Source organism: Gossypium hirsutum, chromosome D09 (assembly GCF_007990345.1).
Source record: "Gossypium hirsutum isolate 1008001.06 chromosome D09, Gossypium_hirsutum_v2.1, whole genome shotgun sequence".
NCBI classification, from domain to species: domain Eukaryota; kingdom Viridiplantae; phylum Streptophyta; class Magnoliopsida; order Malvales; family Malvaceae; genus Gossypium; species Gossypium hirsutum.
This window is the reverse complement of record NC_053445.1, coordinates 40,093,999-40,117,159: the sequence shown is the minus strand read 5'-3', so window position 1 is coordinate 40,117,159 and position 23,161 is coordinate 40,093,999. Positions and strand designations below refer to the sequence as shown.

The window sequence follows — 23,161 nt, the reverse complement described above, 5'->3', positions numbered from 1 at the left end:
AGTTATACTATGGCAAAGTCAAAGTGAAGTACTCAATTTTCCGTAACCGTTCCCTAATTTGATTAAGGATGGTAAGTGACAAATGGGCCCAAATGAATTAAAGTAAATGGATAAGTGGTAGTGTATTTATACCAGGATGATGTTGTTATTTAAGCTAAAGTGATATTTTCATTGCAAAATTGAGAATTTCATAAATGTGTTATTGAATGGTATAATCGATAAACGTTGAGTTAAATGGTAAATACGTATTAGTGTTGAACTTAATGTCATTGAATTGTACGTGAATTAAATGGAAATTGCTAGTGAATTGATTTAAATTGTGAGCATAAGAAGTTGCGAATTGAATGAAATGGAAATGAAACATTGAATTGCATGAGTATGTATCGGGTTTCGTAGGCCCTAATTATTATGATTATAATATTTTGAGGATATATTGTGAAAAGTTATAGAAGCATGTTAATTATTTTGAATGTTTTAATTTAGATGAAATTTTATAACTCGGTTAAATACGTTTACAAGTGTATGTGTTTTGGTAATGCCTCGTACCTTATTCCGGTGTTGGATACGGGTAAGGGGTGTTACAAATATCTAGTTCATATCCTCGAATAAACCCCAACAATTCTTGCAATGAAAATTTTACCCCTTCATGGATCAATTTATTTCTACAAAACCATAGGCCCCATATGGAAATTGCAATGATTCGTTTTTGTTGTTGATCTGTTACAGAAAACGTTCTAACAAAGCGATTCTTGTAACACAATGAAGCTTCGAATAACGGAATCTTTACTTGTAAGGAAGCCCACATACACTATAGAGTACCACAAAACCACACCAGATGACCTGAATCCTCCAGATCTGCCTTACACAGTGGGCAAACGACTTCCACACACAAAGTTCTACGCGCTAGATTACTAAAGTGGGGCACCAGATTATTAACCAGCCTCCAACTGTGTATTTTAATTTTTTCTGGAATATTCAGCGACCATAAGGCTTTGTAAAATTCTTTGTAATCATCATCATTAGAGGAAGTGTGTGTAGTATTCTGTAAATGTGCTGTAGTTAGGACCCGATACCCACTCTTTACTGTGTATTCCCCAGAACCTTCATGTTTCCAAACCATCATGTCCTCTGAGCTACTTCCAGAAATAGGAATAGAAAGAATTCGAGCTGCTATAGTTTCGTCAACTAAATTATGAACCAGCTCTCTATTCTAGGTATTAGTCTCAGTCTCAATTAGTTGATTAACAGTCGTCCAAGTAGGCCTAATCTTCTAAATTGAAATTCTATTGTTCTCTCTTCTAGGTAGCCAAGGATCATTCTATATGTTGATACGATCACCATTACCAACCCGCCACAAAATCCCTTCCCCAATCAACTTCCGTGCGCTGTAAATGCTTCACCAGGTAAATGAAGGGTAAGAACCAAATTTCGCTGATAATATATCTGAAAAAGGGAAGTAACGAGATTTTAAAACTCTAGCTAAAAGACAATGAGGCTGAGATAAAATACACAAAACCTGTTTTGCTAATTTCCATCATTTTTTAAGTAAGCATATATAGGATTGCAAATTTCCATTTCCATATCCATTTTTGGAAACCTACATTCATTTCCAAATGATTCTATTTCTCCATTTTGGAGAAAACCATAATCATTCCTAAATGTTTCCCATTTCTCTTTTTCTATTCATTCCGCTCATTTTTATTCAAACATGCAATTCATTTCTAGTTTTAACGAGTTAACAGAGGGACCAATTGAATATATGAAGTTAAGGCTCAAATGATTGATAATTAATTTTTGACTTTTCGCCTATTAATCATAAACTCATTTAGTCACGAAGTCATTCCACTATAGTTTCGTGACTGAGCTCTCCCCAACGACGTACTATTACGAAAGTAACTACTCAATGCTCGTCCAATGACCTTGTCATAAGTGTGTTACCCTCATAGGATATCTTTGATCTCTTTGGGATAATATTCGTTATCCCAATATGATCATATTTTATCTCATGGCAACCGTTACATCTTATTTCATGAAAAGTCAATCACTATCAAATAGTGATCAAGTCATCTATCACAAAGACGGATGACCTGTGGCCACGTTTACTTTTCATCAACCATGTAATGCCAATAAGAAGATATCATTTACCTATGTTTTGGGTTATGAATTCCATTGTTGCGAATGACGCTACATACTACAAAAGTCGTACACCTAACGCACCAACTTTCGGTTCCTTATCTATTTAAACTTAGGCTTTTACTTACATCAAAGTGTACGAGTCACACATACATAGTTCGCCATCCACTCAGGATTTAGGTATGTCACACTATGAACGCCACTAGTGAATAAATCCATAAATGGATTCAGGATCTATTCTGTTTAGGTCTTGTCTGATGTATTGTCAGTCACATATATGTCTCTATCTTCTAGGATTCATCTGCTCTGATGTCCAAGACAGTGCATCTCCCCAATTGGACTTAATAGACAACATACTAGTCTTTCAATCGGTTTGCTTATTTCCAATTAGACTAAAGACATGTTTAGGTTCGTCTACCAATACAAGTTGTCTTTCTGTACTACGATCCAACCACATAATATCATTTAGTATTAGTTAAACATTTAGACAACCAATGATCAATATTTGTTTTCATTTGCTTTGCATGCAAAAACCATGTGAGGACAATATACAAAATATTAATGCAACTTATGAATAACTTTATTAATCAATCTGTTAAAAAAATTAAAAGTATATTTAGATGAAAATACTACACTTAAGGTACCATATCTAACATTTATCGTGTTAATGCTTCTTGTGATGCCTCATATTTTTTTTACCATTGATGATGATTTTTTCAGGGGTGTATGGATATATTTGTTGACTGAAAAAATAGAAGTGGGACTTTTCATACGTAATTTTTTTGCTATGACTAAAAGACAGTTTTATAAAGATGTGAAAGTAGTTAGATGTGATAATGAGACTGAATTTGCGTGCTTGAAAGACTATTTTTCAGAAAATAGAATTTTATACCAGACTTTATGTATAGGAACACCTCAACAAAATAGTCGTGTTGAGAGGAAGTATTGCCATATATTAAATGTGGCTAGATTTTTAAGATTTCAAGGTAATCTTCCCATCAAGTTTTGGGGAGAATGTGTTTTGACGGCTGGATATTTGATCAATCGGACACCTTCTAAACTATTAGAAGAAAAGACTCCTAATGAGATCTTGTTTGGTAAACCTTCTAGTTATAATCATATTCAAACTTTTGGATGCCTTTGTTATGGCCAGAACTTGAATAAGGAGAAAGACAAGTTTGCTAGCATAAGTCAACGTTGTATGTTTGTAGGATATCCTTTTGGAAAAAAAAGGTGGAAAGTTTATGATCTTGATATAGGAAAGTATTTTGTATCGAGAGATGTTGTGTTCTTTGAATATGAATTTTCATTTCTTGATGTTAGTAAGAAGGGTGCACAACCAAATCTAGTACAAAGTGCTCATTTTTGTATCGCCAACCATGCTCCTTCTAAACTATTAGATTCTAAACTATTGGAAGGAAAGACTCCTAATGAGATCTTGTTTGGTAAACCTTCTAGTTATAATCATATTCGAACTTTCGGATGCCTTGGTTATGGTCAGAACTTGAATAAGGAGAAAGACAAGTTTGCTAGCATAAGTCAACGTTGTATGTTTGTAGGATATCCTTTTGGGAAAAAAAAAGGTGGAAAGTTTATGATCTTGATATAGGAAAGTATTTTGTATCGAGAGATGTTGTGTTCTTTGAATATGAATTTTCATTTGTTGGTGTTAGTAAGGAGGGTGCACAACCAAATCTAGTACAGAGTGCTCCTTTTTGTATCACCAATCATGCTAATGGTGACTTAAATGAGGGCAAAAAAAAGTAAGGTACTTGAGAATTCAATAGTGACTCAATTTGATAACGATGGTTATAGAACAAAAGAAGTTTCTACTCGACTACGAGATTTTGTGACATATATTACACAATGAATAACCCGCCTGCACGTTCATTCAAACCAATTTTGTCTTCTATCCTATAGCACATTATGTAAATTGTGACAAATTTTCTCCAAAACATCGTTCTTTCTTAGTAGCTATGACAGCCGAAAATGAGCCTACTTGTAACACCCCAAGTATGACGAGACCATAGTTTTGGCATATAGTAGTAAATAATCTCTCTGGCATAGTGTTAACCGTCCAAGTGATTGTTTTGGCGTATACATGTGGGCGTATAGTAACCGCCATATGAGTAAGTAAGAATTTGATTTCATGATATTTTGCTATATTAAGGAGAAGTTTGTGTTAATGGATAAAAGGTAAGTATGAAATAAGTATTCGCTAAAGGTATGGTACGCTTGGTTTATCTAGGATACTGTGCTAATCAGATTATAAGTAACTTAGTTAAAAATAAACTAGATAGCCTAGCTTGATAATTATGAATGCGAAGTACTTAATTATATTTCTCTTGGAAATTATAGGCCATTAAAAACGTAAATTCTGAAATATATAACACTTGTTAAATTCCACTAGTAAGTTGTGTCATATTTGTATGCGTGAGATGAGTTCTGAAAAGGGTTCTTCTTTTCTTTTTCCTCTTCCTTAAGTGGTATTCACTGATTCCTTCTTTAAGTCTGAATATATCTCTTCATTGATAATCTAAAAGCTATGGTTCTTTAAAGGTCAGTGGTTATATCATATCAGGGTAAGTGTTCCAACTCTGCATGTTAAGTTTTGAATTAGTAAATCTATGTATGGTATCTAAACAGTAAGATTACGAGTATAAGGTTTTTACATGAGATTGTCAGCAATTGAGATGATAAGTAATTTGTATGTACAAGAGTAATAATAGTGGAGCCTAAAACTGCAGTGGATAAGAATTAGGTGAGTCTCTACCCTAACTCTCTTGTGCAAATCTTTTAAGTAAAAGTAATTATATATAAAAAAAATGATGATAACTATAATAATCAGTAAATGTATGATCATAGTAAGGAAGAAGTATGTATTACTATGATATGTGTAAAGTTCTAGTTGAGAAGAATATTGACTGGTAAGCGTGCAGGTATAGTTGTGGTGCTAAAAGAATGTCAATAAAAAATACGATCATCTGGGTAAGTAAGAATGAGAAATGTCCCATTGTGAAGCATTTGGTAAGGTAGTTATAATGCTAACTAGACTGGCATATCATATACTGAAATTAAGTGTAAGACCATGAGCTAGAAACCCATGGCAACTTGGTATGAATTGGAGCCATTCATGATGTAGCCTTCAGTAAGATGTATTAGAAAGTTTGATCGCGATACAAGAATGTGTATAAGACCATGTAGTTAAGACCTATGACATAATGTGATATGATTGTATATATGTTCATGGCATAGCCTTCGATAATGTATAAATCGAATGGCAGATCGTGATACATGAAACTTTGTATAAGACCATGAGATAAAGACCAATGGCATCTTCTGTGAAGTCCGTCGAGACAAGAATCACAAGATTATGTATGATGCCTGTATGGCGTATTCTGTTTGGCCTGTATGGTGTAATCTGTCAAGAATGCCTGGTAAGATGTGAATGTACTTCTTTATGGTAAGATATGAATAAATTATATTAGTCTGTAATAAGTATTTCTAAGATAAGGTATTGGGAAGTACAAGGATTAAGGATTGAGTATGATATCTGAAAAAATTGAATAAGTCTTTGAAAAGAAATATATATTTGTGTGGTATGAAAAGTATCCGCCTTAATGATATGTAAATACTGAAAATGGGTGAATTGTAATTGTGAGAGACTCTAGAAATTATTAAATCAATTGATCTGTATTATGTGAGGGTTGAATCTGAGTTATATGGAATTCAATATATCTAAGTCATATTGTATCGTCTTTTGAAATTATTCGTAATCTGAGTTTATGTTGGTAATATTTTCAAGTGATAATCAATTATTGTATCTTAATCAGGATAATAAAAGAGCATTTTATATTTATTCATCGCAAAGGAATGTTTGAAATAAGATAAATTTAATTTTAGAAAAGAAATTATTTTTGAATATTAACATTAAATTTTTTTCAAGATTTCAAATCACACGTGATTAATTGATAATTTTACTTATAAAAAGTGTCGTGAAAGAGTTAACATCTTCTTCACACACGACTAACAATTGTACTCTCAAATTATTTTTATTTTTATTTTTGTATGCCTAAAAAAATTATTTTTAATGAATTCTATTTTATTTTAATATTTTATTAAATATGACAAATTTTATAAGTAACCAATCACATTTAAATAAAAAATATATAAAAATCTGATATTATTTTTAAAAATAGTTGACGGCCTAAAAAGTTGTTATGACATTCTTTTTTGGAGATACCATTATTTAAAAAACATATATGAGTATTTATGTCATTCTCATAATTCTTAATTGTAAATGAAATATTATATCTTTCTATAAATTTTACTATATCAATAATTTATCATGTTCATGTTAATTTTTATATCATGTCATATTTTAAATTATTTTTTTGGTCTATTTTATGTTAGTACTCAAAATTATTTTATTTTTGGTATTGAGTACTCAAGTTTGAGACCTATCATGCGCAATTATATACTTAAGACATTTAATGATACTTGTGATTACTCAAATATATATATTTATAGTATACTTGTAACAAATATATTCCAAGTTCTTAAATTAGAGAAATCAAATTGCTTTTCTCTTTAAATAAAAGTGGCTGTCAGTCAAAATCTATATTTTCTTAGGAGCATATCATTTTATAATTCAAAATTGATGTTATTTGGAGTTGGAATCAACTAATCTCATATCTACCTTATAGATATTCTCTTTGAAAATCTTTCGTATAATCAACCGCTATATTCAATGCTCTAATATCTTATATGCATGCACATACAGTAGACTTAATTAGTTTATAAATTAATTCTTTGATAGAAGTAATTAGTTTATACATTATTAATACACATAAATAAATAAAAACTTTATTAACCCAAGGCCTTATAGACCCCATTTCTTGGCACCCTCCCCCATGATATTCAAAACATCAATTGAATATTCTGTACCCACAACATGGTTTGTGCCATAAGGGAGTTCACATCTCAGCTACCAAAATTGAAAAGGCCAATCATGATATGTGGACCATGCATGGATGATTACAGCTCTCACACCCCTCATGTATCTATTATCTCATATTTGTATTGTAAAATGAAACTATTTTGAAAGAAGCGGGCAAGAAAATTCATGTCATTAAATAAACCCAACTTGTGATGAGTCACTTTCATTTACCAATGACCATAGAAATTTGGTAACATCATACCTCAGCTGACACATGCCAAGACTCCCATCCCACAAGTTAAATGAAAATATAAAGGAATTTCAATCAAAGTTTTTTCACGTTTTCTTATCTAATAATTACATTAGATTCTAATTAAAATCAAAATCGAGTCAAATTAAATCTCTAAATATGAAGCAAGTTTTTCTCAATAATACTTTATCCATCTACAAAAATAGAAACCCAAAATCTTACTTAAGGGGCATCAAGCTCTTAACCACTCAACTCAATAGAAAAAGCTTTTCATGATCTCCATGCTTGGAAACTCTTTCTTCTTCTTCTTTTTTATTCTGAGACCTTCCAATATACGATGATCATTAAGTTCTAATTAAATTTAGGATCAGATCTCTAAACAAAAGGGGTAAATATCTTCCGATTATATTTTCTCCATAAACAAAAATCGAAATAAATATCTTACTTAAGGACATCAAACTCTTAACCATTCGTTCTAACAATAAAAGTTTTTTTTTTTTTGATGATTTATATACTTGGAACCTACTAATCAAGAAAGCTAGTGGACCCCCGCCCCATGTATTGACCAAGTGGCTTTAGTTGTAAACTCATTTGATAACTGACCAAACATGTAAGAAACAAGAAGAAATCTAATAGAATTTCAGGAACAGGATTTACTTCATAAAAGCAGCCAAAGATATTTTCCAAAATCATGTTTAACCGTACTGTTTAAACTTTAAAATGGCAACGAATTATTACAAGAGTGACACAAATTCTATGTCATTAGGTAAGAAAAAAGCATCACTAACTGCAACAACAGATGCAGGGTAGAAAAACAAGCTAACCAAAACAAACGTAGAAGCTTGACTTTGCTGCGAGTTTACTGATAAAGATGCCCGGCAATATAGGGATAGCTGTAACTATTTCTCTACTCCATCTTCCATGGGCCCCCGCTGCCATGATCTTCTTTCTCAGGCACTCGTGGCAATAGAGAGGCCATGAAAGGAGCAGCTGTAGTGTCCTCTAAGTACTTTACGGTAGCCTTTTTGCCTAAGGGGTCCATATGGGGCACCACAAACTGTAAAAACCAACCTAATTTTGCTTATGACAAAATCAGCAATATCTTAGTTTGGTAGAGTTCCGTTTTACCTAGCTTCATCTTCCCTTTTCTAAGGTTCTTCAGCTGCCATGTTTATATTCCGTTTAAAACTTTTCATCTGGGTCCTTTTGTCAATAAGCTATCTTGCCATTTTCACTTCTGCTTCTTTGTGCAAACAGTTTGTTCAACAAACGACTAGGCAATTCGAGCAGGAAACAGATCGGTTCTGGGAGTTTCAAGAGCAATCCAACAGATGGGTTGAAGTGAAACTTCCTTTTGATCTTGTATCTTGCGTTAATGATAACTGTAATAAAGTGGGTTTGATTGATCAAACAAAAGGGACCAAAGAAGAGAACTTAGGAAACGAAACAGATGCTTCTAACCAAAACAACAACAAAATGAAGGATGGAAATATTGGAAGACTGGATGAAAACTCTTATGCAATTTTGCCTCAAAGAAAAAGAATCTCCTTGACTAAAATGTCTGATACATCCATTTGGGTCACTGGTGAAAGTGGGTCTATCTATGAGAGGTTCTGGAATGGAGTTCAGTGGGTTATAGCACCACATGATTTGCATCTATCCGCAGGTTCTGCAGTCTCAGTCTTGATAGTCAACCAGACAATTCTTGCCATCTCAGAGGAAGGAAATCTATACCAGGTACCACTAAATACCAATTGTTTTAAATTTTACATTAGATGAAATAGTATGAACTTTACAGGATTGCATAGTGAAAACTTCTGGTTATCCTAAATTTGGATGAGATGAATTTCTTCCTATGGTAATGAATAAAGTAAACTTCAACTAAACTATATTTGGATCATTTTCTCTCCCATGTATGTGCCAGTTATTAGAAAGTTTATACAATCTTCTGATGAGTATTTTAATGTCCATAAGAGCTTCAGAATAGAAATATAGCATGCACATAGAACGACTTTGATGGTCATGCATATATAGAAAACCATGAAGCCAAATTTCAATTATTTTGGAACAAAGGGAAGTAGGAAAGGAATCCAATGGGCCAACGGTATTTCTGAAATATGTATAACATTAATGGAGAGCCTCAGGCACAACTCCACCGGTATAAAGATAGATTTCAATCATAGCTAACAGGTAACAAGGCTGACACCAATACAGAACACATCAACAGTATGGTTGAACACGAAAGGGAGGAAAGTGGGATAGTGTGATGCGTGCATGGGTGGGGGGTAAATTTACATGAACTCATATTCCCTAAAGAACTCAAAACCTCGACCAAAAACAGCACATGAATTTTGACATGATCTTGTGTTTGATCCAAGTGGAGTTAGCCTAAGTTGCCTTTTTGAACTTGTAGCTCTTTCAATTAGCTTCTCAACACATCTTGAATCGCCTCAATTGGACTTCTGTAGCTCAAGTGATAATCAATTTACTGAAACAGAAAGGAGCAAAGTTTCACTCTAACATGTTTGAAAATTAACCAATATACCAAACCCAAAAAAGCTCACTTCTTAAAATCCTGAAAACAAACGATTTCAGAGTAAATTGTCCACTTCTATTATTTTAGCTTAGAATACTTTAAAACCCCATCCTCAACTTTTTGAATCCGTAGCCAGAATAATATAACAAAATCTTGCAAAAGGCACGTACTTGTATTGTGACCACAAGGGTTCCTTGTTATTATAGGCTGATTTATCTTCCTTTTTTCAGATGCAACTCGGTGACAACTTGCAACCAATATGGGTGGAGTTCAAACCTGCATTCAATCAAAGTACAAATGAAGAAGCAGAACAGAGTTCAGTGATTCAAATAAAGTCCAGTACTGTTTCATATGATGGACAGTAAGTACATTAATTCAACATCAAGAATTTTGTTTCAGGGAATAACACATGATAGAGGGGCGTGATCAAATTTCATTGCAATACGTATGCAATTTCCCACTACTAACAGTTTCGTTGTTTTTCTCAACTCAATGTAGGAGAGTTTATTTCTGCACAAAGAACGGCTTGTTGCTAGAACTCAGTGAGGTTGAACCTCCAAGGTAGAAACCTTTTCCTTTCAAAGTCTTAAAGCAAATAGAGAACTTCATCCGTTGCTACCATTGATGACTCAATTCTTATATGCCAGTCTATAAATGAGATTCAGATTTCAATAGCAGACTCTAATATACAGTATGGCTTATGTGTTGTAATTGTAAATATAGAGCAGGTGGGAGAATCATGGCCGGCCACCAGGAGCAGATGTCGCAGCAATTGCTGATGCAGCTAGAATTAGAACAGAAGTTGTATATACAATAAGGTGCTCTCCCTTTCTCTCCAGAAGTAGAGAAACATCCAAAATCCTCTAGTCTTACTTTTTATCCAGCAAAGAGATATTGAAAATCTTTAGTCTAACAAGGCATATGTTATTAGTTTTGGTATAAGGTTCAATATTCCTACTCTACTTAAGATGATGGATCAAATTTACAGCTCAACTTTGAACAGGTGCAGGTGCAATTTTACTGCTATTTCAAATTTGACTCAAAGATAGTCAAAAGCTAAAATTTTTTGTGGAACATTCCACTATTTTTCGCAAATGTTACTTTGCCATTAACTTCTGACTATTTTTTAACCAAATTATAAAGCATTGTCAAATGGAGAAATGAATGCACAATAAAATAAAATGCTTCTCCAAAACAAGATCCTAAGGTATAAAAGAAAGAGTTATGTGTGAATGCCACAAATGTCTATGCATGTTGCTATCAGAGTATAAACTATAACCCGTTGTTTATTTCACTTTTAAGATTCACCAAAGTTGGTTAAACATGAAATGGTGCAATAGTTCTGCAGGTGATCTCTATGAATATGATAAGAACTCAAGGCCATCATGGAAAAAGCATCTAAAGAGTGTAGATACATCAAAAGAGGGTTCTCTAATACCACTCATGGGGTGCACCATACATGGCTTGATTGGAGATCACTCTATATCCTTGTTTCTCCTAACAAAGGTACTCTGCATAAACATTCCTACCATATCACTGCTACTTACAAACTAATAACACAATGCGTACATATCCTATTATCCTAAATTTAATGTCATGTCTAATGGACTTCCTTTAATATATAGGGAGGTAAGTTGGTAGAGAGACGACTACATCAAAGGAAATGGAAATGGATAAATCATGAAAGTCCAGAAGATCATCACCTGACATCTATTACTCCCTTGCTCGAAGATGAACCAAATGAAATATTCATCTCATTGTTTCTCACTACATCCACCGGATCAGTTTTTGAGTTTCGAATACCAAACCATTCAGGTAAGTCAAGTAGTATTAAAAAGTGAAGAAACCTTTGCTATTTCTTATCCAAATAACAGCTTTGTACATTTATACAAAGATACAATAGTTACACTAGGAAAGAAATCAGGATCCTATCCCAAAAAATCAGTTTATCCCTAGAAATCAGTCTATCCCTACAAATCTGGAACAATTATGGATCTACAGCACTACTATATTTACAGCTGAAGAATGTACCTCGCTTAGTGGCTGATATTTTGGTTTTGATCTCAAAAAATAAGGGCTACGTCATCGATCTTGTAATAGGATTGACCTATTGCCTCCCATATTTCTCAAGTAGTTGAAAGGAACATAAAAGGTCCACCTAGTTTAGAATCTATAGAAATCAAAAGCCACCATATAATCAAGGAATCTTCTTCAACCCATGCACTGAACTTGGGATCAATTATGGTTGGAGCAGACTAATGACTTAGATTCCCTTTTCCATTGACAATTTGTAACCACTGCAGATAGTTTCTTCAATTGAGATGATAAGCAGGGTTCAAATTCTGTAGTCCCCCATTTGATTGACTATTTCAGTAAGTGTTTGAGGAATTATTTCAGATTCTAGCCATTTTCAAGGTGATATTCAGCAATGAAGGAAGATAGGTTTTTGAACTAAGGTTTCAACAATGAAGGTTGATAAGTTTTCTTAGACTAAGGATGTAAATGAATGGAGAAAAGTTTTTAGGAATACCTAGCTCTGATAACATAAGTATTTATTGTTTCTTATTCCCAATGATACAATAGTTATTCTAGGAAAGAAATCAGGATCCTATCTCAAAATATCAGTCTATCCCTACAAGTTTGAAACAATTATAGATTTACAGCACTACATTATTTGCACCTAAAGAATCCATGAGATTCTCCAACAAAAAGTACCAGCAATCTTCTCTTCTTCCTTTAAAAATGGAAAAAATCAATAGCTTGATAGGTAATCTTCCTTGAATGGTAACTTTAAACATATTAGTTATTTATAAGGTTAAGTTGAATGGTCCCCAAATAGCTTTTTCTTTTTTTTGGCTATGTAACTCCAACTCTTCAATTTTCTTGAAGTACCTGCATTTGTCATATATTAATCTATCTTGGAAAAAAAACATTTAAGAATCTGAACAAATCCATGTTGGAAACATACCCATAAACAAAACTAACCCTAAGTTCAAATAACACTGTTTTTTCAGACATCTAGTTATTGATATCAATAACAATCTCATTCCAAGCCACATCAGAGTATACTTCTAAATTCTATTGAACATCCCCTCTAACTCTAAGGAACCACCATTGTAGTTCTTGCAAGAAACCAGTTATGATCTGAGAACATGAGAGAACCTAGCACAGTCCAAAAAAAGTAGAGAAGAAATATTAAGATTAAAGGTAACTGCGAAATATGGAAATCAATGATATTAAGATATTTTCACAATCTGACTATACATATACCAGGTGGCCTTCAAAATTAAATATTTGTCTTAGTCCCACCTAAATAATCATACATATATATATACACACATATATATATATCAGTTTATTATCTTATCAGTATAAAGCTGAAGAATCATGAAAAGAGCTAAAGGAAAAATGAGTTAAGGGGCCTTGACAGTAGACTTTAGAAAGTCAACGAGGGAGTAGATGATAAAGCAACCAACATTAAGTTTAGAAGTAACATAAGTTACAGAATGACTTTGAAAAGCAACTTTTAGATCAGTGAGTTTAACTGAATAATGAAGAAGACTCAAATGTCAGCCACAAAAAGTTATCTAACTACAATATAAGTATCTTAAGTTCCTAGAACCAACTTCTCATGCAAAACATGTAAACTCATCGAGGGAAACAAATGGGGTTGCCCTTTCTTATGCACATGTAATTCAGGGAATTCATGGCTTTTATATGAGACCTCTAAGCAAGATCAGAAAAATGTATGAAATTATGTAGTCTTAAGATAATGATGCATGTTCATTACCTGCTAGTCACAGTCTTCTTGATATCTGGCAACCACAGTAGATCCTCAATTTAACTTTTACATGTGAAGACAGGTACAGCTCAAGAGAACCAAATCTCAGTAACATGGCTGAATCATATGCATCCACCAGACGCAAAAGCTGCAAGAGGTATTGCAGGACTAAGATTTCAACTTGGCAGGACCCTGTTTGCACTGGATGATGGTAGACTTGCAGAGTTACATATGCCTAGCCTAGGTGGTGAGAATTCAGGGCCAACACATCAATTTAACATGAGAAAAAAAGTATCCTCTAAGTATGTCTGGTCAATATTAGATGCGCCTGAGACAGAAGGATGGAATGCTGAGTATTGTACAGAAGAACGTGGACCTATGAATTGCATAGCAGGTATAAAAGATGAATCAAACGAAGCAGGTAATACAAGATCCCTGACAAGGAGGAGAAAGGGTAATAAAGCACAACAAGAGTACTTATCTCCAAGCACATCCAGGAGTGCCCTTGCAGAAACATCAAAAGAATACAGTTTCCCAGATAACTGGACTAGCACTAATTTCCGACTGAGGATGATGCAAGCAGGTGTATCATTTTTTATGGTAACAGATGAGGGTTTGACGTTTGAATATCTTTACACTGAAAATGTATGGCTCTGGTTAAGGCACGACCATTCAACACCTATGAGAGGTTCCGTAGGAAACTACAATGGAAGTTTATTTTTTGTTGACATGTATGGAACCCTGCTTATCAGAGAAAGGAGCGGAAATGACCTAGCATGGATAAATTGCACTGCAATGAGGAAAGGAACAGAAGTTACGGCAGGCCCTTCTTGGGATGGTAAACTGAAAGTCACAGCAGAAGATGCACTCTTTTTTGTGAGCAAAAGTGGAAGACTACTGCAGTTCACAGTAAGTAGCAAATAAAATAAAATCGGAAAAGCAAACAGATTAATTACAAGATGGTTCGTTTAGGATTTTCTTTCTTTCTTCTTTTCCTCCTATAAGAAAAAACAAATAAAAGGCCAAAACGAAAAGATAACAAGCCTGCTGCTTTTTCATCTGAAATTCTTTCATAAGAGACACAAGCCTTGAATTATATATTCAAGTACCGACTCAGTTTATCACATTTTCACCATATTATACCTAAAACCATCTTACCAGAGAAAATTTTCAAATTATACCTTAAGAAGAGCCACATTCTGAGTATCCAGAATGATATGGCAGCGTCAAGGGCAATTGACTACTAGATAAGTTAGAGTAAGATATATAATGTTAACATAACATAATTCCATTATCTAGTCTTCAAAAACTAGTGATTCAGATTCGTTACTTTGTTCCCAAAGTGTTGCACTAACCAACATCCTTACATGTCATGTAGGTTGCCTTGAGAAAGTTCAAATGGAAAGATTGCCGAAACCCTCCAGAAACCAAACTTGCATGCATAATAGACCAAGAAATCTTTAGGGAGAATATAGTGTTTGTTGTTGGAAGAAATGGTCGGCTCTACCAGTATAACAAAGTAACTGAATTGTGGCATGAGCATCACCAATCTCAGCATTTGGTTCTATCCAGGTTGCCAGGAACTGCTATAAGGCCTTCATTCTTTTCATTAACGGGTTCACTTTTCATGCTTTCAGAAGATGGTGGATTAGTTGAATATCACTGGAATGCATGGGATGGTTGGAACTGGGTAGAACATGGCACTCCATGCAAAGATGTTAACTTAGTTGCTCCTCCTGGTCCATTCTTCAAAGGTAATCAACTGCTTTTGATAGGTTCAGACGGAAATGTATACCTAAGGTACATGGACCAATTGACATGGAGATGGAAAAACAGTGGTTCCCCACATGATAGAGACAAAGATACTGAAGATCAAACAAAAATGGAGAACCCAAATTATTCGAATGGCAACTGTGACCCAAAGGTTAGTATCCAGCCATCCACATTCACTTACTCCCGCATGCCTACAACAACAGTGATGTTAAACTGATTTTTAAAATCTCTACAAATATGGACAGGTTGCTTCTACAAGACCAATTCCACTTTCTGAAAATTCAGCTATTTTCGAGCTAAGAGATGGCAGAGTAAGCAATTCAAGACCATAATTCATCCATATTTGTAATTTTCTAACATCTGATAATTATCCTAAGCAACCAAAACACAGACATAAAAGGTAAATAATACATTTCATGAACATTTCATACAAACAAACAAAAGAAAAAAAATCAATCTAGAAAATGTCATCACAGACTAGGCAAACACTCGAGTTAAGTTCTTTACATTATTTTGTTCAAGTTTCCTATTAAAACATTTCTGGGATCCACAACAATCAAGCAACTTTAAACATGCAACAGAATTTCAATGGAAAAAGAAAAATCCTTGCTTTAAGCTTTGTATTGAGAAATGGATAAGAAAGTCATGAAATTTATTAAATGGTGCAGTTGGCAGAAATTCGGGAAGTTCAGGACAAGCAATGGGTATGGATACGGACAATTGGCACTCCAACAAGTACATGCACAGCAAGTTATTGGATTGCTTTGGCGTCATGAATACCCCCGACAAATTTCTTTTTGCTTTTTCATTTTGTTTACCGATTTTTACAGAGACGTTAGAGTTTAGATATATATATACTTTTTTAGGTAAAAAGATGCAAATTTGAATGTATATTAAACAAATTACAGAACTTTTTACACATATTGTACAGCTACAACAAGCAAAAGTAAAACCAGCAAGAAAATAGAAGTTTACTTAATGCTGAGAACGATCGTTTAATTTACAAATAAGAAGAAAGAAACTTACCTAAATTTGAAATTCGGAGAGATTTTTTAACTTGAAGCGTCGCTTTCAGAGTGAAAATGGCCTATTTTCGTTTTTTCTTTTTTAAGTTAAAACCGATATTAGAAACCAAAGTTCAGATAATATTCACCCAAGGTGTTTTTATTAGTATAAAATAAGGGTAAACTACATAAATAATCATTCATCTATAAAAGTTTTTTTTAGTCCCTTAAAATAAAAAGTTTATCATTTAAGCACTTACATAGTTCAGTTATTTTAATCACTTTCATTAAAATCACGAACCACAAGTTGACGTGGCATTTAAAAAATTAGTATAATAACAAATTCAGCACTCAATTTTTACATATTATATCAATTTAGTCATGATTTTAAAAAATTAACCCTCAAAATTTACAAATATTCTCAATTTGATCCTAATTTTAAAAAAATTAAATAAATACATAAATATTTCCAAAATATATAATAATAAATTTAAATATATATATAAAAATAAATAATGTGTAAAAGTTGACAACATTTATCATTTTTGAAGGTTAATTTTTTAAAATTATGACTAAATCAATATAATATGTAAAAGTTGAGGGCTAAATTTGTTATTATACTAATTTTTTAATTATCAAGTCAGCTTACCGTTTGTGATTTTAACGAGAGTGACCAAAATGACTTAACTATGTAACGTGGGTGTTTAAACTGTTAACTCTTTATTGTGGGTGCCTAAAATTATTTTATATATATATATAGTTGGACAATTATCTATGTAGTTTAGACTAATAACAATTTTTTTTTTGTGGAAAGAAAACCAACTTAAGAGAAACTAATTACATAGAAGAGTTTTGAACTAGGCTAACACTTGCTTTGACCATACGCGCAATTGCTAATACCTCCCTTGAGACCTTTTCAAACACTGTCAAATTTTGACCTATATCAAAAGCCAATTTAGCCATACAATCTGCAAGTTCATTCAACTTCTTGGGAATAAGTTGTATGACCCAATGTTCAATCTTCGCTAATAGTTGATGAATTCTTCTAACGAGACTTGAATTTGAAATTATCAAAGAGGAGTCTTGAATGACATTGACCACTTCTAAGTTATTTGCTTAAATCATTACGTCATCAATTAACTTATCTTGGATAAGGATCAACCCATTAAGAATGCCCCACAATTCAGCATCAAAGAGTAAGCATTTACCCAAAAATCTGTTATAACCATAATCCAATCCCCATTTCCATATCTTAGGACTCCTCTAGCTACAGCAGTTTCAAACACGACTTTCACTGCTCCATCAATGCATAAATTAATCCAGTTCTCTGGCAAAGAAAGAAAGGATCTCAGTGACTGTTGTTTAGGCAGACCTTTTCTATAATAAAAAAAAAGGAAAGTGTTTTCCCCAGATAAAAGAATTCTTAACAATGTCGTCTCACTCTAATATTTACATATCCTAATAATTTATTCTTAATTATAACGAATAAAAAAATATTAAAAATAAAAATACCTAAATATTTTAAAAAATAAATATATAACATAAAAAATTATAAAATTAAAAAAATGATTTTTTTTTTCTAAAAACCTCCCTATTAACCCTTAATACCCATTAATACCCAATTCAATTTTAAAAAAATAAATAAATACTCGTCGTCGTCGTCATCTCGCCAAGTTCCACTTTCATTCCCATTCATCAAAATATCTATAATTCATTACCTTATAAATTGCGACAAACTGATGACCTTTCTGTCTATTACAAAGATGCTCTAAATGCTTAATGAATCTACAGTTCAATCGATAGCAATTGATGAGGATTTCTACCTAGATCTTCTCCTACAAGATTCTTCGAATGACATGCAACAATCAGGTGTAGAAGGCATTAGCATCACCTTTACTAAAGATGAAAAACAAAGAATAAAAAATAAATGGTCCTGATCTCTCATCATTGAAGTCTTTGGAAAGACCATGGGTTATCAAGTCGTCTCACGTCCCTCTGAAACCTACAGTTAAAATCTAATCCAACGGTCTATTTTAATCTGGCTTAGGCTACCAAAGTTGCCAGTGGAATTCTTTAATATGGAAATTCTGAGGAAAATTGGTAAAGGAATTGGTCCTCTTTTACGAATGGATAGCCACACCATCGCTGGTGAAAGAGGTAGATATGATGTTTGTGCATGCAACTAAATCTCCATAAACCACTTCCCAAAGGCTAAAACCAAGCTATTATTTGTAAAGGCTTAAACTCTTTGTGTTTCTCATGTGGGAAGCTTAACCACTTTTCGACCGCAAGTCCAGCGTCTTCTCCTCCTCTTGAATATCACATGAGTCAAAATGTTAATTAACCTACTTTGGACCCCCCATATCACAAGTCCCTCTACAAGTGATGGCTACGATCCCTGCCTACTCGTACAACAATGGCGCTGAAGGAGAAACAAGTAGAAGACTCGAAAAAGCAACAGCAATGCGAGATCGAGGAATCCTCAAGCAGGCAATCAAGATATCAACCATACCAATCCCAGATGGTCCATCTAAGCCGAATTCCAGCGTTGATTGCTCCACTGCCAATGCACTACTTGTCGAAGTTAAACTCGCCACTCTTTCCTTCTGCATGGTTAATGTAAGTCCCAACTTATCAGCTGGCATTCCAACCTACGGAAGTTCACATTCCAGAGTTCCAATCCCTAATTTTCAAAGTTGTGGCGGCATAGGGAGTTCATTATAATTATCTTTGTCTCTCCTTCAGACATTTGTTAGATCGAGAGAACAAGCTCCTCTTCTACAAAATAGAGCTATTTCAGATCCCAAAGGGAATGATGGACACTGTTGATCGCTTCAATCCATCTTATATCAATCATTTCATGTCGATTCTCTTCTGAAATTATCGTGATGCTCGTCTCTGTAACTTTACCGATACTCTAAAAGATCTTATTCATGAACTCAAAATAATTTCGTGAGACTTGAGTGTTGCTTTCCTTTATTACATTCGCATGACAATTCACATATAACTTACAAAGATTTTAAAAAAAATCATTAAAATTTTAAAAAAATAGATATTCTAAAAGAATAATTCATATCAACAATAAAATAAACATAAACTCACACATTAGAATTTTTAAAATTTTAATACTTCAATAAATTTGTCCATTCGAAAACAAATGTTATTTGACTAATTTTGAAAGCTAAGGCCAAAATATCCCAAAAATAGAATCAAAGTGAAAAAAAAACGAGGTATTTATCATCCTATTTTCTTTTTAATTTAACCTTTAAATTTAAAAATAAATATCAAAATTATACATAAGCTTTGATCCAATGTGCAATGTTATACATGGACTTTGATTTAATGTAATTTTATACATAAAATTTTAATTTGATTCAATTTTTATAAATCACTAACAATATTATCAAATTAATACAATTTTACATTGATATTTTGCATACCTAAATATTTATATGAATCTAATATGACACTAAATATATATATTAATTTCTTTAAATATATACAATTAAATTAAAATCAAAATTTTATATACATTTATAAATTACAATTCAAATTTACTAATTCAAAATTCATATAACAAATTACCTATTAAATAAAAAATAATGTAAAATTTTAATATGTTATCCCCAAATTTACAATTTAAAATTGTTTTTTTTTTCTATCAAACTCTACGTTTCTCTGCCTCTCTCTGAAAAGTTGGCACTGCCTGCAAACGAAACACGTGTCGAAAACCAGTCCTCTATTTTTCTAAAAAGAAAACCAATTTTTCATAAAATGATAAATTTATATTCCACTTTTCATGTTCCCATTGGATAACACAATACATGTAGACCATGGCAAAATCCACTTCCTTCAAAAGATGTTTTAGCTCCACAAGTTATACATACTGTTTCCAACTGTTCCCATTAACCTTATCTCCCCCCCAAAAAAAAAGAAAACAGACATGGCCATCTCCACTTCTCCTGACTGGTCCTTAGCTTCAACTGATTCCTACACATCAAAACCCAGAAAATCTAAATCTGCTCTCTTTTTCTCACCATGCAAAACCCTTCACTTTGTCTCACTCCCCACCTCTAACCTTCCATTGTTCCACATCAATTCCTCATGTAATTCCCCATCTGCTATCATGGAAGATGCATCATCATCATCATCAACCAGCAATGTGCCCATCACCAAGTTAGGCCTGAAATTTCATGATCCTGATGTTGATAATCTAAATGGGTTGTTGTGTGGGTTATTGCAAGATACTCCAAGTGAGGATGTTGCATATGATTTCTATGAGAAAGCAAAAGAAAACCCAAGGTTCATACCAGAGAAAAAAATGTTAAAGCTTCTCATCAGGTACTTTGTCCAATCCAAGAAATGGGGTTCAATTGTGTCTCTTTCACTTGATTTTAAACATTACAAGGTCTTCCCTGATGCTTATACTTGTTCTAGATTGATTAATACTTGTGTTAAAGCTAGAAAATTCATGGTTGTGGAGGCTTTGCTTGAAGCGTTTAAATCAGATAAGGAACTTTCTGTCATTGCGTTTAATTCAGCAATGGCGGGGTATAACAAGTTGCATATGTTTAGAAGCACAATTGCTGCATACGAAACAATGAAATCCAATGGAATTTCTCAGGATTCTGAATCTTATTGCCAGATAATGGAAGCTTATCACCGAATTGGTGATATGGACAAAGTTTCTTCATTATTTGATGAATTTGAAAGTAGCAAGTTAAATTTGACACCACTTGCACCTCGTGCATACAGTATCCTATGTGACTCGTTGGCGAAATCGGGTCGACCTTATGAAGCTCTTGAGTATTTCAGAGACATGAAGAAGAAAGGGCTTTTCGTGAGTTCTTTGGTTTACTCTTCATTGATAATCTCGTTCGCGAGCATCCGCGATATAACCATAGTCGAAAAACTATTCGAAGAGGCGGAAGAGAGGAAGATGGTGAGGGACCCAGAAGTGTTTTTGAAGCTTGTTTTGATGTATATAGAAGAAGGGTTATTAGAGAAAACTTTGGATGTTGTGAGGGTCATGAATGATGCAAATGTAAAGGTTTCTGATTGTATTTTTTGTACAATTGTCAATGGATTCTCCAAAAGGAGAGGGTTTCAATCTGCTATTGTAGTTTATGAGCAGCTGATATTGCAGGGCTGCAAACCAGGGCAGGTAACGTATGCCTCGATCATAAACGCGTACTGTCGCATTGGTCTCAACTCGAAAGCCGAAATGGTGTTTTCGGAGATGCAGCAGAAGGGGTTTGACAAATGTGTTGTGGCATACTCTAGCATGATAGCAATGTATGGGAAAGCAGGGATGATAAGAGATGCAATGAAGGTTTTAGCTCAAATGAAAGCAAAAGGGTGTCAACCAAATGTATGGATATACAATTCATTAATGGACATGCATGGGAGAGTGAAGAACTTGAGACAGGTGGAGAAACTATGGAAGGAGATGAAACGAAGGAAGCTGGCACCAGATAAAGTCAGCTACACGACTGTCATTAGCGCTTACAATCGAGTAAGGGAGTGCGAAATGTGTGTGAAATTCTACCAGGAGTTTAGATTGAACGGGGGATCGATCGATAAGGCAATGGCAGGCACCATGGTGGGAGTTTTCTCGAAAACAAGTCGGATCGATGAGTTGGTGAGGCTTCTGCAGGACATGAAAGCTGAAGGAACTGAGTTGGATGGAAGGCTATATCATTCAGCTATGAATGCCTTAAGGGATGCTGGATTGGAAAACCAAGTTAAATGGTTGCAAAAGAATTTTGATGCCATGCAACATGGTACACAATTGTAAGCTCCACACATATATGGCACTTCATGACCTCTCAAATTTTGAAATCCAGATCTAACTTGTATTCTTTCCTGCTTTAACATCAAAGGGTTTTCAATGAAAGAAAGTATGAATTCAAGCTAGATTTCATTAAGGAAACTCAGGAGATGGTGCTTACCACTCTGAAATATTGTATGTTTATGACAGCTTGTGAAATTTATAGAAATCATTTTCTGTAACACTCCTCCTGCCTTGTATAACATGTTCAAGCCTTGAGTATGCTTAATCCCTTCTTTAATACTAATATTTACAAGACTTAACTCACAAATTACCCAAACTACTTGCTCCTCTCAATGAATTAAAATGGAACTAATTATTTTATCAATAAATATTTGATGTAGTGTTAAAGTATATTGTATTCAAGTTGAAATCGTAGAAAACTACTAGTTATTATGAAGCAATCCCACCATTGAAATCTCCTCTTACTCAAGGTATGTTGTTAGTCTCTATATGATATGGGCCCACCATTGAAATCTCCTCTTACTCTAATTTTATTATCTTATATTAATATAGGGATAAATATCAATTTTATAAAATAATTTTGGTGCAATATATAATTTACTATACCAATTTTGATTTGGTGCAATTATATATATGAAACTTGAATCGTGATTCATATGTATATATGAAACATTGATTTTGATTCAATTGTACATATTTAAATAAACAAATACATACATTTATTTTTATATTATATTAATATAATTGTTCGAATATGTATTATATTAATGTAAAATGGTACTAATTCAATAATGTTGTTAATGATTTGTGATAATTAAATTAAATTAAAATTTCATGTATAAAATTGCATAAAGTTAAAATTCATGAATGACATTGCACATTAAATTTATGTATAATTTTAATATTTATCCAAAAAAAAATACTTAACTAGTGGTTATTTAAGATTTATTA

The 23,161-nt window shown here is 33.3% G+C and overlaps 2 protein-coding genes and 1 long non-coding RNA gene across 4 annotated transcripts; 2 read left to right on the top strand and 1 right to left on the bottom strand.

Annotated features, from left to right (window-relative positions):
- The first annotated feature begins 7,946 nt into the window (after window positions 1-7,946).
- On the top strand, window positions 7,947-16,391 carry LOC107891424 (uncharacterized). Its single transcript, XM_016816230.2, has 10 exons — window positions 7,947-9,059; window positions 10,089-10,219; window positions 10,357-10,419; window positions 10,587-10,676; window positions 11,199-11,364; window positions 11,484-11,673; window positions 13,722-14,548; window positions 15,018-15,563; window positions 15,658-15,723; window positions 16,081-16,391. Exons 1-10 carry the CDS (start codon window positions 8,490-8,492, stop codon window positions 16,186-16,188), a joined length of 2,757 nt encoding a protein of 918 aa, XP_016671719.1. The 5' UTR covers window positions 7,947-8,489; the 3' UTR covers window positions 16,189-16,391.
- Window positions 9,352-15,145, bottom strand: LOC107891425 (uncharacterized). Of its 2 annotated transcripts, none has more exons than XR_001682212.2 (4): window positions 15,007-15,145; window positions 13,649-14,429; window positions 10,029-10,134; window positions 9,352-9,810 (listed from the first exon to the last, which is right to left on the bottom strand). It is a non-coding gene; the product is annotated as an uncharacterized lncRNA (long non-coding RNA). The 2 variants fall into 2 exon arrangements; XR_005918106.1 differs by having other exon boundaries at window positions 14,995-15,126.
- A 3,910-nt stretch (window positions 16,392-20,301) lies between the features above and the next one.
- Window positions 20,302-22,428, top strand: LOC107891426 (pentatricopeptide repeat-containing protein At5g13770, chloroplastic). Its single transcript, XM_016816231.2, has 2 exons — window positions 20,302-20,757; window positions 20,854-22,428. The coding sequence occupies exons 1-2, from the start codon at window positions 20,360-20,362 to the stop codon at window positions 22,211-22,213; spliced, it is 1,758 nt and encodes a 585-aa protein (XP_016671720.2). The 5' UTR covers window positions 20,302-20,359; the 3' UTR covers window positions 22,214-22,428.
- Window positions 22,429-23,161: the final 733 nt, after the last annotated feature.